This window comes from Staurois parvus, unplaced genomic scaffold (genome assembly GCF_062004578.1).
Source record: "Staurois parvus isolate SC_StPar_1 unplaced genomic scaffold, SC_StPar_1.0 ptg001146l, whole genome shotgun sequence".
In the NCBI taxonomy this organism is placed as follows: Eukaryota; Metazoa; Chordata; class Amphibia; order Anura; family Ranidae; genus Staurois; species Staurois parvus.
Window position 1 is genome coordinate 2,700,217 of NW_028318942.1, and position 15,422 is coordinate 2,715,638.

The 15,422-nt window shown below is 42.2% G+C and overlaps 1 protein-coding gene across 2 annotated transcripts in view; it reads right to left on the reverse strand.

Moving 5' to 3' along the window:
• Positions 1-15,422, reverse strand: part of LOC149439242 (uncharacterized) — a 171,951-nt gene that overhangs the window by 36,804 nt on the left and 119,725 nt on the right. For both annotated transcript variants that reach the window (XR_016307847.1, XM_089659308.1), the window contains exons 10-16: positions 14,653-14,827; positions 14,392-14,512; positions 12,215-12,378; positions 10,828-10,930; positions 6,942-7,088; positions 4,947-5,075; positions 221-349 (exon numbers count right to left, since the gene is read on the reverse strand). Coding sequence is in view for 1 of the 2 variants with exons in the window: in XM_089659308.1 (XP_089515434.1) it covers positions 221-349; positions 4,947-5,075; positions 6,942-7,088; positions 10,828-10,930; positions 12,215-12,378; positions 14,392-14,512; positions 14,653-14,827 (968 nt within the window). In the remaining variant the exon portion in view is untranslated. The remainder of the gene's footprint in view (positions 1-220; positions 350-4,946; positions 5,076-6,941; positions 7,089-10,827; positions 10,931-12,214; positions 12,379-14,391; positions 14,513-14,652; positions 14,828-15,422) is intronic.

The window sequence follows — 15,422 nt, forward strand, 5'->3', positions numbered from 1 at the left end:
CATTGGCCATCCTGGAATGGATATTACGAAAATCACATCAGTAACATACAGGTAGGTCATAGTGGCTGTAAGTCCATGGACAAGCTTCTACAGCCAGTACAGCTAGTACAATGTAGGTGCTGACAGTAGCTAATTAAACAGTATGGACCCTGATAACTAATTAGGTTGTTTTGCTGGTGGTACATGACTGGCACAAATTAGTGAAACACTCCTTCTTTACCTTCAGAGCATGTCTTTCCAGTCCATCCTGGCAAACAGTTGCACGACCCATCTACAGGACTGCACTGCCCTCCATGCTGGCAATTGCAGCTGCCGGAGCAGTCCTTTCCCCAAGATCCTGGAGGACAGGCTAAAAAAATATACAAGAATTTTTTAATATACAGTTCAAAGTGTAAGCTTGCATCTGCACCTCATAAAAATGATATGGTATATATCCTTATGTTCATCAATAGATAGAGCTGCTTTTGGGTATAGTAATATTTTTGTCCCTCCTCCTGTGCCCTCATCTTTGGGACCTGACAGAGGCTTGCGGCACATCTGTGCATGCAAAGGGGGGGGGGGGTTCTGCACATGTACACACACCTGAATCCCCCACGCATCCACAGACGGGGCGACACAGTGGCTTAGTGGTTAGCATGTCTGCCTTGAAGTAAATGGGTCACAGGTTTGATTCACGACCATGGTGCCTCCGGCATGGAGTTTGCATGTTCTCCCTGTGCTTGTGTGGGTTTCCTCCAGGTACTCTGGTTTCCTCCCACACTCCAAAGACATGCTGGTAGGTTAATTGGCTCCTTTCTAAATTGCCCCTAGTATCTGTATGTATGAATGTGAGTTAGGGACTTTAGATTGTACACCCCTTGAAGGCTAGGGACTGATGTGAATGTACAATATATATGTGTAAAGAGTTGCATAAATTGACAGCATATATAAGTGCCTGACATAATAAAAGTACACTGGGAAATAAAACAGGAACATAAAACCCTAGGAAGAGAAAAAGTGTCAGAAAAACAATATACAGTGTGTATTAGGTACCCCAGTATGTCTATAATATGGGTATAAAGGGGCAAACTGGTCCAAGACACAAACAATATTAAAAGGTAGTGATCACCTTAAGGCAGGAAAAAGACCTGGAAGCAAAGCATGAAACTTCAGAAGTCACACTCTACATGGGGCACTAAAATATAGGGGTGATGGTTTTAGGTGATGAAAGGTTATTTATGTCAGAAGTCAGAATGTTGTGTGTTATTTACCAAAGAATCATTGGAAACAAGAATACAGATGTAGCACAACCTTAGTGTAAAGTAGGCTGCTACATATACTTAGTTGGAGTCAGAGAAGCAGGGGTTGATTAATTAGGGCTGCTCAGAGTTTCAAAAGCTGCTGTTCTGTTACTTCCTCATACTTCTAGAGGATTCTAGACTCATAGACTCATATTTATGGAACTCCAGACAATCCCTTGGGAGGTATGCTCAGTAGGTGGTGGGAGAACCCATAAATAGCATAAGGCCTGAGCTGCAAAGTGCAGTGTTCCTGCATCCAGCCCTGCAAAAAGAGACCCAGGAAGTCTGGGAAGAGCCTTTAGGAAGACACCGAGGTCCCAGCTAGGATTAGCTGTGGGGCATTTGGTAGCTCAAGCCCATGAATCATGTTGGGTCTGGAAAAGCTGACTGAAGAGAGCCAGAAAGAAGTTGGTGGGAAACAGTTCAGCTGTCCTATGGTGGTGTGAGTCTGCATCTCCCTCACTAGAAAGAGCCTGGTGGATATCGGTAGGAGGCAACTGATGAGCCTGTGGCTGTGTAAGTACATGACCCCAGTGTGGAAGAGTAGTGTTTAGCTTTTAAATCTGGAAGGAGTACAGGTCACTATCAGCAAATACATCCTGCGGGACCAGGGGTGGACTGACCATTTGGAAACTCGGGCACTGCCTGAGGGCCCGGGGTCAGTAGGGGGCCCCATGAGATGCCCCTGGTACATTTTTCATAGGCTTTTTTGAGTTTGGCAAGGACACAGGGGCCCCATGATCCCCTATTGCCCGGGGGACCCATGAGTTGTCAGTCCGCCCCTGTGCGGGACATTATACTTTTGTACAGTGCAGCCATAAACTTGAGTCCTCTGGTTGTAGAGTTCTACAGTTTATCAGGGTATCCCAAGCTCCCTCATCCCTATCCAAGTTCATCGTTCTCAATAAAAACCCAAAAACAAACCCCTAAACCACAGGTGTCACACACAAGACCCGAGGGCTAAATCCGGCCCTCCAGGAGATTTCATGTGGCCCTTGCACCTCTCCTGCAGGTATCCCCTTGCCTCCACCCCCACCTTGTTTCAGCAGTTGGCAGCCGAGAGGAGAATAGAACTCCTCTGCTAAATCCTGGTAGTTTTTGGTAGAAAAACAATTCTTTGAATGTTGCTCCTCTATTCACTTATGTAGTAGAAACACCATGGGCTTGATTTACTAAAGACAAATAGACTGTGCATTTTGCAAAGTGCAATTGAACTCTGTGAGCGCAGTTGCTCCAGACCTTAGTAAATAAGGTAAAGCTTCACTTTGCAAAAAATACCCAATCAAATGCAAGGAAAATAAAAAAAAATAGCATTTTTGCTTGCACATAATTGGATGATGGAGGTCAGCAGAGCTTCTGCTCATTTACTATTCTTTGGAGCACCTGCATTTGCAGAGTACAACTTCACTTTGCAAAGTGCACAATCTATTTGCCTTTAGGAAATCAACACCTATGTTCCACAACCCTAAAATCAAGGAAATACTATAATGCAAAACTAAATTTCACCATCAGGTGGCAGTGCAGTTGAACAAATGGAATTCCTGTTTTTTTTCTTTCTTCTAAATCTAAAGTAATAGTTTTATAAGGGTGTTCATTAAGCTCAAGGGAAGATCGAGAACATGGATTGGGAGCCAAAAACAAAAAAACGGCCTTTCCATCGAAGGAGTGGTGTTCTGTAGGCTTTACAATGTGCAACAGTAATTGATGGCTTTGGTGAAAGGTGGGTGTTGTTTTAAAGAACCTGGTTTATTTTAATGCAATTTCTCACATACATATGTTAACATAAAGTAGGGATTGCAAGGTACGACTGATAAATAAAGGAGAACTCATTGATCTGAGGAAGATGATCCTGCAGTTGTTGAGGCCAGAATGGGGGAATATCTCCTTTCAGGGCCACCAGCACACCATATATTCAGGCCTGGATCTAGGGGGGTTCTGGGATGGTCTGTGCATCCTAGACTTTAATTGCTCCCCCCAGGTCTTTAAGAGTGCATTGAATGATCTATGAACCACCATGATGCAAACACTTGATGTAAGGAGGCATACCGAAGGGAACAATCAATTTAAAGGGCACTGTGATAGGGACACCTGATGTAAGGAGTCACTCTGGTTGGGATAATTAAAGTGGTTGTAAAGGCTGAAGGGTTTTTACCTTCATGCATTCTATGTTTGAAGGTAAAAAACCTGTGTGCAGCAGTTCCCCCAGCCCCCCCAATACTTACCTGAGCATCATCATAATCCATCGATGTGAATAGCAGCCTCGGCTGAGTCGAGTTTCTGCCCGAAGAGAGGAGAGAGAGGAGGTGGGGCCAAGCTACGGCTCTGTGTGTGAATGGACAGAGCAGTGTGTGCCCCCATAGCAGGCTGCTTGCTATGGGAGCACCCAACAGACAGGAGGAGCCAGGAGACCCTGAGAAGGACCTGAGAAGAGGAAGATCCGGGCTGCTCTGTGCAAAACCACTGAACACAGTAGGTAAGTATAGACATGTTTGTTATTTTACAAACAAAAATGAACCTTTAGAATCGCTTTAATCGCATGTTAGTGGGCACTCCAATGGGGTCAGCTGATTTAAGGAGGCACTCTGATGGAGTCATCTGATGTAAGGAGGCACTCTGATGGGGTCATCTGATGTAAGGGGGGAATCTGATGAGGACATCTGATGTAAGGGTGCATACCGATGGGGACCCTAATGTAAGGGGGCGTGCTGATGGGAACCCTGATGTAAGGGGGCACGCTGATGGGAACGCTGATGTAAGGGGGCACGCTGATGGAAACCCTGATGTAAGGGGACATTCTGATGGGAAGCCTGATGTAAGGGGGCACTCCAATGGGGTCAGCTGATCTAAGGGGGCACTCTGATGAGAACCCTGATGTAAGGGGCACTCCGATGGGGACACCTGATGTAAAGGGGGACTCTGATAGGGACATCTGATGTAAGGGTGCACACTGATGGAGACCCTGATGTAAGGGGGCACTCTGGTGGGAACCCTGATGCAAGGGGGCACTCTGGTGGGAACCCTGATGTAAGGGGGCACTCTGGTGGGAACCCTGATGTAAGGGGGCACTCTGGTGGGAACCCTGATGTAAGGGGGCACTCTGGTGGGAACCCTGATGTAAGGGGGCACTCTGGTGGGAACCCTGATGTAAGGGGGCACTCTGGTGGGAACCCTGATGTAAGGGGGCACTCTGATGGGAACCTTGATGTAAGGGGGCACTCTGATGGGGACACCTGATCTAAGGGGGCACTCTGATGGGGACATCTGATGTAAGAGGGCACTCTGATGGGGACCCTGATGTAAGGGGGAACTCTGATGGGAACCTGATGTAAAGGGGGACTCCGATGAGTACTCATGATGTAAAAAGGACTCTGATAGGGACATCTGATATAAGAGGTACGGGTTCTTTTTTTCCACCATAATCTGACAGCCTAATACATAATAGTGTTTCCCAGGTCGTGACATTGTGTGACAGACTGTCAATGACTCACACACAGTGTTGACATTAAGCCCCCTGACTTTTTTTTACTGTACCCCCAGATTAGATAGGCTAGATCTGGCCCTGGTCCTGGATGAGTTAGAAAAGCAAACGTGGGTTCATTAGAGCTGAACAGACTTTCTTTTACATACAAATTTCTGTATTTTTTAATTAAAAGATCAAAAACATACGCTCAGAGCAGTCGCTGCCTCCCCACCCAGGTGAGCATTTACAGGAGCCATCGATGGGATTACAGATGGAGTGGCTGGAACATTTGCAGGCAAAGGTGCATTTCTTCCCATAGCGACCTGGAGAACAACCTTAAAAATCAAATATTAAAACAGAGGGTCATATGAAGCATCATCTAACTCAACAGTAACATCTAAATTGAGAACATCTATAGGAGCTGTTTACAATAATTAAAAGATGGTAATAAAATAAAGTATGTGGAAAAAAATTACATTTTGGATTTAAGAATTTCATTGACATGGTAATGAGATGGGGAGGGAGGAGCTAGAGAAGGCAAACCATAAGCAGATTAACCTTCAGCTTTAGGAAGGCATGTCAATTTTTCAGCAGTGGGCTTGATGGGACCGAAGTTTTCATAATTAAACATAACATTAATTTTGCTAGTAATATAAATCAATCAATGAACAATAAATAAAGATAACACATATATTTAGCTTTTTATTGCGACTGCTATCTGTTCCTGGGCAGTAATTATAAAAGAATTACAGATGATGGCTTCGGTCTTACACACTGGGCAAACCAGATAAATGTTTCTAAGGGTTACATAGTTTCTTAATAACCAACTGAGAAGGACATGTGATGTTAGAACAGTCAAAAACGGACTGCTAAGTTTTATAGAATCATCTCATAGGGCCCTTGATAGTGGAGTCAATGTTTTCAAATGTATATCATAAGGGAGTTATTTATTGAATCAAGTAATTGGTAAATAGATTTCCATCGAGGAGCTACATCAGGGGTGCTCAACCGTGGTCCGTGGGCCACATGTGGTCCTCGGAACCCTTTGATTTGGCCCTCGACCTCAAGCCAGGGAAGCGCACTTTTATCTTATTCTGCGGGTTTGGTGCACTTTCTGAAAGCTTCTGAATGTGGGAGTTTTGGTGCGCTTTCAGAAAGTGTGCCACACCCGCAAGATATAACAGAAGTCTATGGCAAAGCTCAGCTAACCTGCACCCGTGGCGCAGGTAAACCACGGTGCTTTAGTGTGAAAGCTCAGAAAAATAAGGTCTCATTTACATTTAAAGTTTGGGGGGTGGTAAAACCGTGTTTTTACAACACACCCCGACCACTGGTGCAGTATCAGGGGTCACAAAGGTGACCCTACCCCATCCTCCAGGGGGCCCTGCAGCCTCCCTGTCACATTTTGATTTACACTTGGACAGCAGGGGCTGTGGGAGCGATATATATACAGTAATTCCTCCTCTCCATTTTCCTCCTGCAACTGCTGAGAGCCAGCTTCTCTTCCTCTCCCTCCCACCAGCATTCAGGAGGAAAATGTTCATTATGCTATTCAAAATAAAAGTCAAATTTCTGAACTACGGTATTTCATTTCACTGCGGCCCATGACCAGTTACCAAATCACTTGAGTGGCCCTCGCTCTTTAAAAGGTTGAGCACCCCTGAACTACATGATTCTTAGCAGGAAAACCTGTCAACCTGTGAACTGGAATGTTTTCTGGTGTGCCTTATAATAGCAATAAAGCAGGATCCTTTGGAGACATGGAACCTGAGATGGAGGAGGGCATATTTTTTATTTGTGTTGAGAAATTTTTTTATTTGTGTTGGGAGGCTAGATGGCATGCCAATCAAATATGAAATGTAGTCCCTTAAGATTGCATCCATAAGAAAGGACGTTGTTGGTCTTCTTTGGAATTTCTGTAAAAGCTGGGATTTGGTCTCCAAAAGGGAAGGATAAGTGAGAGTGAATCCTCCCTTAGAGCAGTCTAGAGAGACTATAATAGCAGCCCTGCAAGTACAAAGCTTATGTTTTGTTGGACTCAAGTTACATTTCCTATCTGAGAAGGACTTGAACCTTGTAGTAAGTGAGCACATTCTCGGAGAGAGTGATTCCCTTGGAGTGATTTGTTGGGATGATGTAACCTTTCCTAAAATACAAGCTTGCATCTGGCACTTTTGTAATGACTGTTACTGGCTTCTTACTGTTCTCGCAGTCTGGTCCCTGGAAGCCAGCAGTGCAGGTACACGATCCATCCTCCACGGAGCACAACGCCCCATTCCTACATGTACAGGACATGTTACAGTTCCTCCCCCAAAATCCCTCTCTGCAAGTCTGCTCACAGTAGATGCCTGGAGAAAATAAATCACAATTATTGAAAAATCAAACAGGCAAACCTGGCATTTCTAATATATAAACACATCCTCTTTCAGTAGAGATTCTAATTTACCATTTTTCACTTTTTGTTACAGAAACAATTGAGTACTGTCCGTGATACTTTTTTTATTTGCACTAACATACAATTTTGAGGACAAGCTTTCGGGGTATGTCCCCTTCTTCAAAGTCCAAGCAGTACTGTTACAAATCACAAAGTTTAAGCAGAATGTAAAAAGGGACTGAGAAAAAAAAAAAAAAAGGCTACAGATAAGATACATCAAGAGCGAGGGGGGAGGGGGGGATACTACACTCACACAGAGGGGGTCAAACTTCAGCTAATAGATAGTCATAAAGCTGTTGGATAATGGTTGAGGAATCCCATGTCCAAGTTAAGGCCGTTATCACTTTTTGTTGAAATATTTGTCCCTGCACATAGTTAACTAGAATGGATAAAGATACACTTATCAAGTTCAGTCTTTTACAAACTCCGTCTGTTTAGTTTAGGGGAAGGTAAAAAAAAAAAAAACCTCCTGGGAAGTTGTTACCAATATGGCTTCACCAGAGGGGAAAAATGTTCCCTGACTCCAAGATGGTACTTTTTCCTGAATCAAAATTTTCCCCAATTTAACCTTTTTATTAACCACTTGCCCTCCAGAGTATTTACCTCCCCCCCCCCTTCCTGACCAGGCCATTTTTTGCTAGGCGGAGCTGACAATTGCACATTCATGCAACACTAAATAAATGAATCTTATGTAATTATTTTCCCACAAATAGAACTTTCTTTTCGTAGAATTTGTTCACCTCTGCGTTTTTAATTTTTTGTACTATAAACAAAAAAAGACCAACAAAAGAAAAAAAAAACAATATTTTTTACTTTCTGCTATAAAGCATAACTAATAAAAAAAATTACAATCTAATTTCTTCATAAAGGTAGGCCAATATGTATTCTGCTACATATTTTTGGTAAAAAAAATTCCAATAGGCGTATATTGATTGGTTTGTGCAAAAGTTATAGCGTCTACAAACTATGGTTTATATACTGGAATTTTTTTTTATACTAGTAGTAGCGGCGATCAGTGACTTATAGCGGGACTTTGATATTGCGGCAGCAAGTCTGACACTGACACTTTGTGGGAACCAGTGACACTAATACAGTGATCAGTGCTAAAAATATACACTGTTTCTGTATTAATGACGCTGGCTGGGAAGGGGTTAAACATCTAGGGCACTCAAAGGGTTAACTGTGTGCCTAACCAGTGTACTTGTGTACACAGTGTGTTGCTCTTACTAGGCAATATGGTGGATTTTATTCCCTGCTTGGCTGGGAAAGAAAATCCAGCAGATCGCCATTGACAGGATGCAGCTCTGCTTTGTTCACATAGCTGATCAACGGGTGCCGGTGCTCATCCATTGGCCGGCACTAATTGATCAGCTTCTGCTGTCACTAATCACAGCAGAATCAGCGCGCATGCGCCCCCTACACTCACTAGGAAGTGCAAATTCACACACACACACATATATATATATATATATATATATATATATATATATATATATATGTGTGTGTGTGTGATTGTGCACAGAACAGCCACTCTGTAGCAGTACATCTGCTATAGGGAGGTTGGGAAGTGGTTAATTTTAACTGTGATACTAATAGTTGCAAAGTGGAACTGTAGAGAATACTTAATACTTACACGCTCTTAGTTCCAGCGTAGGTAGCTCTGTCTTTCTCATGCAGCAATGATACTTGCAGGGTAGCCCCACGCATGCACTTGCAGCACTCCCAAGCCATGGTAGATAAACCATTTCCTGCATCAGAGGGCCTGCTGTAAAGAGATGGTGCTACCTTCCTTCAGGACAAACTGACACAGTCCACATCTGACTCAGTAGCCCCATACCTGACATATGTAATGGTGCACATGGCATCCATAGTACAGGCCCACATATTCTTCCTATAGACCAGGCCAAGAGCAGAATCCTCAATGCTCTAAACTGTCCATGGTGGGTCATAGGACATAGGCTGGTTACACCTACACCTGCAGGGGTGTACTCAACCTTCATACTGTACTCTGTTTCACAAACATCCAAGCTCTTACAATGATGGAATGTTCAATAGGATAGAATTGGCCTTTGCTTCTTTAATTGAATAAAGGAAGTTCAAATACGGGCAGGACAAAGAAATACTTCCTTGTAAACTATCACATCAATACAATTTAATCTTTCCAAATAAATGGGTACGTACGTCCAACTTTAAATAGCCGTTCATTCCTGATAAAAGTCTTATGGTCCCCTTTTAGACGTCTCTCCTTAGCTGTCCATGGTTTGATGGATAGTTAGGACCAACAGAGGAGGCCTGCTCAGGGGAACACATGGCCTCAGTCCCACTACATTCTGAAACTCTTCCTGGTGCTTACGACTTCTTCCACAAGTTAACAGCTCCACCCCATTTTATATAGCCTGGCTAGGGGCAGAGGCAGCCAACCCAGACTAACTGGAGACAAGACGGGGAAAAAAATGAAGAGAACCTAACCCCTTCTTACACACAAGAATATTAGCTGCAGACACATTGAATTCTGGTAAAGCCGGGTGATTTTCTTTCCTACAACCAATGGTTTAATCACTGGGAGCCAGTCTGTAGGATTACTGTGCATGTGCCCAAAGGTATTTAACAATTTGCCCTCCGGAAGATTTACCCCCCTTCATGACCAGGTAATTTTTTGCTATACGGAGCAGTGCTATTTTAACTGAAAATTGCTCAGTCATGAAACACTGTACACAAATGAAATTTATATAATTTTTTTTCAAACAAATAGAGCTTTCTTTTGGTGGTATTTGATCATCACTGGGTTTTTTATTTTTTGGAAAAAAAAATGAAACTTAAAAATTAATATATATTTTTTACTTTTTGCTATAAACAATGTCTAATAAAATTGTTTTTAAATAATTTTTATATAATATACTTATTAGTCCATGAGGCTAAAGTTGACCCAGGTAGAAGATGGCCTGACCGGTTTTGCTGGGACCAGCCAACTGCATCATAGATTGTAGCCTGATGTTACAATGTTCAGCAGATTTATTGATTAGCCTGTCACATTATTTGATATTATACATGAGGCACTGTGGCACCAGTTTGTTATCATTCCTTGGCCAAGGATTTTACTATGTATTGTACATTTTATTTGTTTTTCAATAAAAGATGTGATTTTTAGGTTTCCTTATCTGACATGTCATGACCATCTAGACTATTAGTGGGGTAGTCGTCTTAGTCTGGGGGGTTTTATTCACTTTGTTAGTTTTAGGATCATACCTACAACTCCCCCTCTATTACATTATAATTTTGTTTTGATGTATTATATAGATCTTCATAATAAGATCTGGGTTGAGAGAAATCCTTTTTAATTTATTATTTTAATATATATATTCTTCCCTCCCTGGCCACTTGCTAAGCTGATACAGGAGGGCCGGCTCTACCCCTATCAGCAGCCCTGCAAATAGCAATCACAACAATGCTACAACAAGTTGCATTTGCATCCAAATGGTGACTAGATTTATTTTTATGGGCCATAAACATGTAGCTCATAGCACTCAGATACATCCTCTTATTCGTCCCAGGGACGATCTATCATTAAAAAGAAGGATCCAGTCGCTGTACACAATAAAAACAATATGTATAGACAATATAGACAACAAAAACGATTCTACTTATATACTGACCAGTCCATCCTGTTAGGCATCCACATTTCCCAGTCGCTGGGTCACAGCCATCTGCATTTTTACATTCACACCGCTGACTACATCCAGGTCCAAAGCTGCCCGCCTGTATTTAGAGACAAAATTAGTTGGTTTACTTTCACAAACACAATGTTGTCTGCACATAAAAAAGCTTTTACATAAGAATACACCGCAAGTGCCATTTTTTCCCCCAAGTCAACCAACATTATATTAAAAGATGAACGATGAATTAATTCAACAATTTAGATATTTTACACATTAATTGCCATATGAATTAATGGGAACCAGAATTAATAGTGTCTAGTCTTTTAAAGACCTAGTCTAGGTGTTCAAAAACTTGCTATCCTGCATCTTGCTTTTGATCCTCTTGGTCAGTGGCAATCAACTTAGGAGGTATAGGGAACCTCAGCTGTGGCCCTTGATATTATCAAGGGGGGCACACATATTATTCAGTATATAAAATGCTACACAAGACAGCCAGGGACCATGGTAATCCTACCATACTACAATTGACATGCTACAGATGTGGTTGGAGACAATAGTCAAAGACAGGGGATACGTCAGATGAGGCTAGAGATCACTGCTGCTGCTCCCAACTGCTGGGGTCGAAGGGCTTCTCAAGTACAGAAGGGCCACAGGTTGGGCATCATTGCTATAGGTGTCAATGCTTTAGGTCTAGGGAAACAGACACCACCCAAAGTAAAGTATGAACTGCTGGCACCCAAAATTCATACACCTATTCAGACAATGAAAACAGAGGCAAATATAATTTGCATCACACAACAATTCAATAACTCAACATGATTACCTAACTTCCTTGACTGAAGTTACTATTTAAAGGGTCAGTCCACCCAAAAAGTTACATTTCTGTTATTGGTGAAGGCTGGTAGAATTTATCCCTCACTGGCTACATATTTCTGTTCTGTTTTCAAAATGATACAACACCTTCAATGATATATTTAACAGACCAGATAAGTGAAGTTCATTGTTAAGTAGGGTATACGCACACACCACACACGTACACGCACACACAAGCACACCCACAACAAAAAAAGTGTGGACCCAAGAATCTCCCCCACCGCGCTATTGTATTGTAACAGCAGGGGGCTCCCCCTTCCTTAGAATACACAGATCAGCCATTGACTGTATGCTCTGATCGAATGCTGATTTCCCAGCAGGACCATTCGACAGAAGCTGAAGTAACAACCAGCTTCTGTTAGACAGGGTGCACCGAAATTTGGCCGGTTCAGTTTCGGTACATGTATACCCAGCTTTAGATTTTACACATTGTTCCTTTTAACTGCACTGTCAAGATTAGGTGAGGTAAATAAATACCCAATCACACCCAGATGTGCAGTCTGTTCCATACCTTGCATGGTAGTTCACATTTCTTCCCAAACCATCCAGAGGTGCAGAAGCATTGCCCCGTAATTGGACTGCAGGAGGCCCCATTGACACACTCACACGTCCTGTTGCAGTTGAAACCCCACATTCCTTTTGGGCAAGGTACCGAGCAGTCACCTTTCTGCCAGCCTGCATTAGGGAGAATATTATAATGGATCTCTTACTACAACCTGTGGATAAATGCAGCTTTTTATTGACAATGGCAATGGGCATTTCCCTTTCAGTTTTTTTCACACATGAGTTTGTGTTTTATTGTGGTTTAGTCCAAACTATCTTCAAAATTATGACTGTTTTTAGGATATCTACAAGTAATTAGTTACACTCAACTGAAGCTGCTTGCTCTGTAATGTTGAAGACCCTTTGAAGCTTATCCAACCACTTTTTCAGTTCTGAAATTCAGAAGTGGTTTGGAGAAGCTACAATACCGCTTCAGCATTACAGAACATGTCCAGTTGAATGTGATGAACCACTGCTCAATATACCATGACCTGGATAAATGAGAACTTTCACAGACAGACATAATGTTACCTTTCTATATTCATAGATATTATGGGAATATCAAAAGAGTGAAACTGAAACATGCCTAGGCACCATATGAGCTCCAGGTCACCAATGTATGATAGTCTATATCAAAATTGCTTTTCTCTGGCACACACTATCTTCTCCACATCTTTTTTACATGTCTTGCAGTATATCACTCCTTAAAGAGATCCTGTCTCCAGACCATTCATTTCAACAAAAATCTTCCCATACGATTATTTAATGTACGCTAGATGAGTCATTTACCTATATAATACAGGACATTGCATCCTCAGTTGTTACCAGACTGAAATATCATATCGTGCAGTAATATATTATGATGTTGCCTTAGAATCTATTGGAATTTACATAGCCACTTAGGGTTGACTAGGCCTAAACTCTGTTACTTCAGGCATGGGTGGTAGCAGTGCTTAAACCAGATCCTTTTCACAGATACTGTAGAGTGTACAGCACAGTGGCTAAATGGTTAGCACTGCCGCCTGGCAGTAGTAGGGTTGCTGGTTTGAATCCCAACCACAGCACCACCTGCCTGGAGTTTGCATGTTCTCCCTGAGACTGAGTGGATTTCCTCCGGGTACTCTGGTTTCCTCCCACACTCCAAAGACATGCTGGTAGGTTAATTGGCTCCTGTCTAAATTGGCCCTGGTATGTGTAAGTATGTGAGTTAGGGACCTTAGATTGTACACCCCTTGAGTATTAGGGACTGATATGAATGTACAATATATATGTAAAGCGCTGTGTAAATTGATGGCACTATATAAGTACCTGAAATAAATAAATATAAAAACCTCTCTTGTGTAGACATCCAAAGCCCTGAGACTGCTTAGCACCATCATCTTGGTTGTGATGCCAGCAACTCCAGCAGTCTCAGAGTTGTCACCCAAGTGACACTCTATAGTATTCTTTGCTCCTCCCCTGGCAGCTACATAAAAGGTTATGTAGGAACGTGAGTGGTGGAGGAGCTGGGCCAGCACACAGTGTAATCAGAAATTCCCAGAAAAGTAGAGGCCTACGATGTACAAAGGAGGGAGGGGGCTGTTCTAGGGAACTGCCACTTTCTGGAGTAGTCATGTTTTCTAGCAAGTAAAAGGACACATTCTAAGGAGAACTCCATGTACAGCCCCAATGCATGGGAAAACTGCTAGTTTTGTCCAGTGGTTTAGGGAAGAGTTATACTTACCCTATCCTCCGATCTTCTAGAAAACTGCACTTCCCCACGTCCAGCAGTGGACTATTCCTGCTGTCCTCTTGCCCGCAGCTGGTCTATGGGAATGATGACGCCAAGAACAGTCCATTCCCAAGACAGCTAGCATGCAGGGGGGCAGAAGCAATAGGGACCATTCTTGCACTTCAAGGATCGGTGGATTCGGTAAGTATATCTTCACTGTTATCACCCCTAGACAAAAATGAGCAGTTACCCCATGCAGTGCAGGGACAGCCCCACTGCTTGCTTCAAAAAATATTTTGCCCAGATTTCTGCTTTAAATAAAAAATTAGGAAAAAGTAAAATCACTGATCAAAAGACTATAATTTTTCTGAACTTTCACTTGCAGTTTTTTAAGTTGGTTAAAAGGTCACCATAGCTGTCATTCAGTGCCTTACCTTCCTTACACACACAGGTGCCATCAATGGGGGAACAGGCCAAGTAATTTTTGCAGCTGCATTTCTGGGAACATTTATCTCCATAGGTGTCTTCAGGACAGAATACGGAACAATGACTTCCCTGTAATGACAATGCCACAGAATTGTTTATCACTTTGTAGTTTAATGTTATCTACACAGAGGTTGATATCAGGCAATGGTTCCTGGGAACTGAATACAAGCAAGTCTCACAGAAATTAAAGACTTTTCTGTTTTACTTACGGAAAATCCAGGTGCACATTGACATGAGCCAGTTTCACTATCACAGGATCCTCCATTGAGGCACAAACACGGTTCCTGGCAGTTGGTTCCATAGTAACCATGAGGACAGGTCTCATTGCAGAACAAGCCGGCCCAGCCTGTCTTACAGGTACATTCTCCAGACATGGGGTGGCAACTGGGAACACAAGGAGATGTGGGGTGAACATTTTTCCTTATAGTAATATTATTATTATTATTATTATTATATTACAGGTTTCTAATTGGTTGTCTTGGCTGCATTCAGTATGCAAGCTGGTCCCCAACAAGTTGTATGACATCAGTTTGCACCGTACCATGACAGTATGTAGATGCCCTCTCACCACTATGTGGCCATCAGTTTCACTGTGGCATGTTGACTGGCTCAAGAATGACCCATGAACCATTTCAATGAGATTTGTATGAATGTTGGTATTTGTATTGTAAACCTAAACCCTTGTGTTATGGTAACATCAAAAAGAGTAGAAAAATGTAGAATTGGAATAAAAGTACAAATCTCTAGATGTAACAAGATGTGTTTTGATTGTTTTATAATGATTGGTTGGCAAATGTGGCTTGGATATTTTTATTTCTATAAATGCAGGATTGTAGACAGTTGGTAGTGATGCTATCTTTAGCATAGTACATTAACAGGTAATTTATTATATTTTAAATGTACTGTTATAGAACCATTCTATACTAAATAAAAAGAGCAATAATACACATGTAAACTAAAAACTGTTAGAAAAAGACTG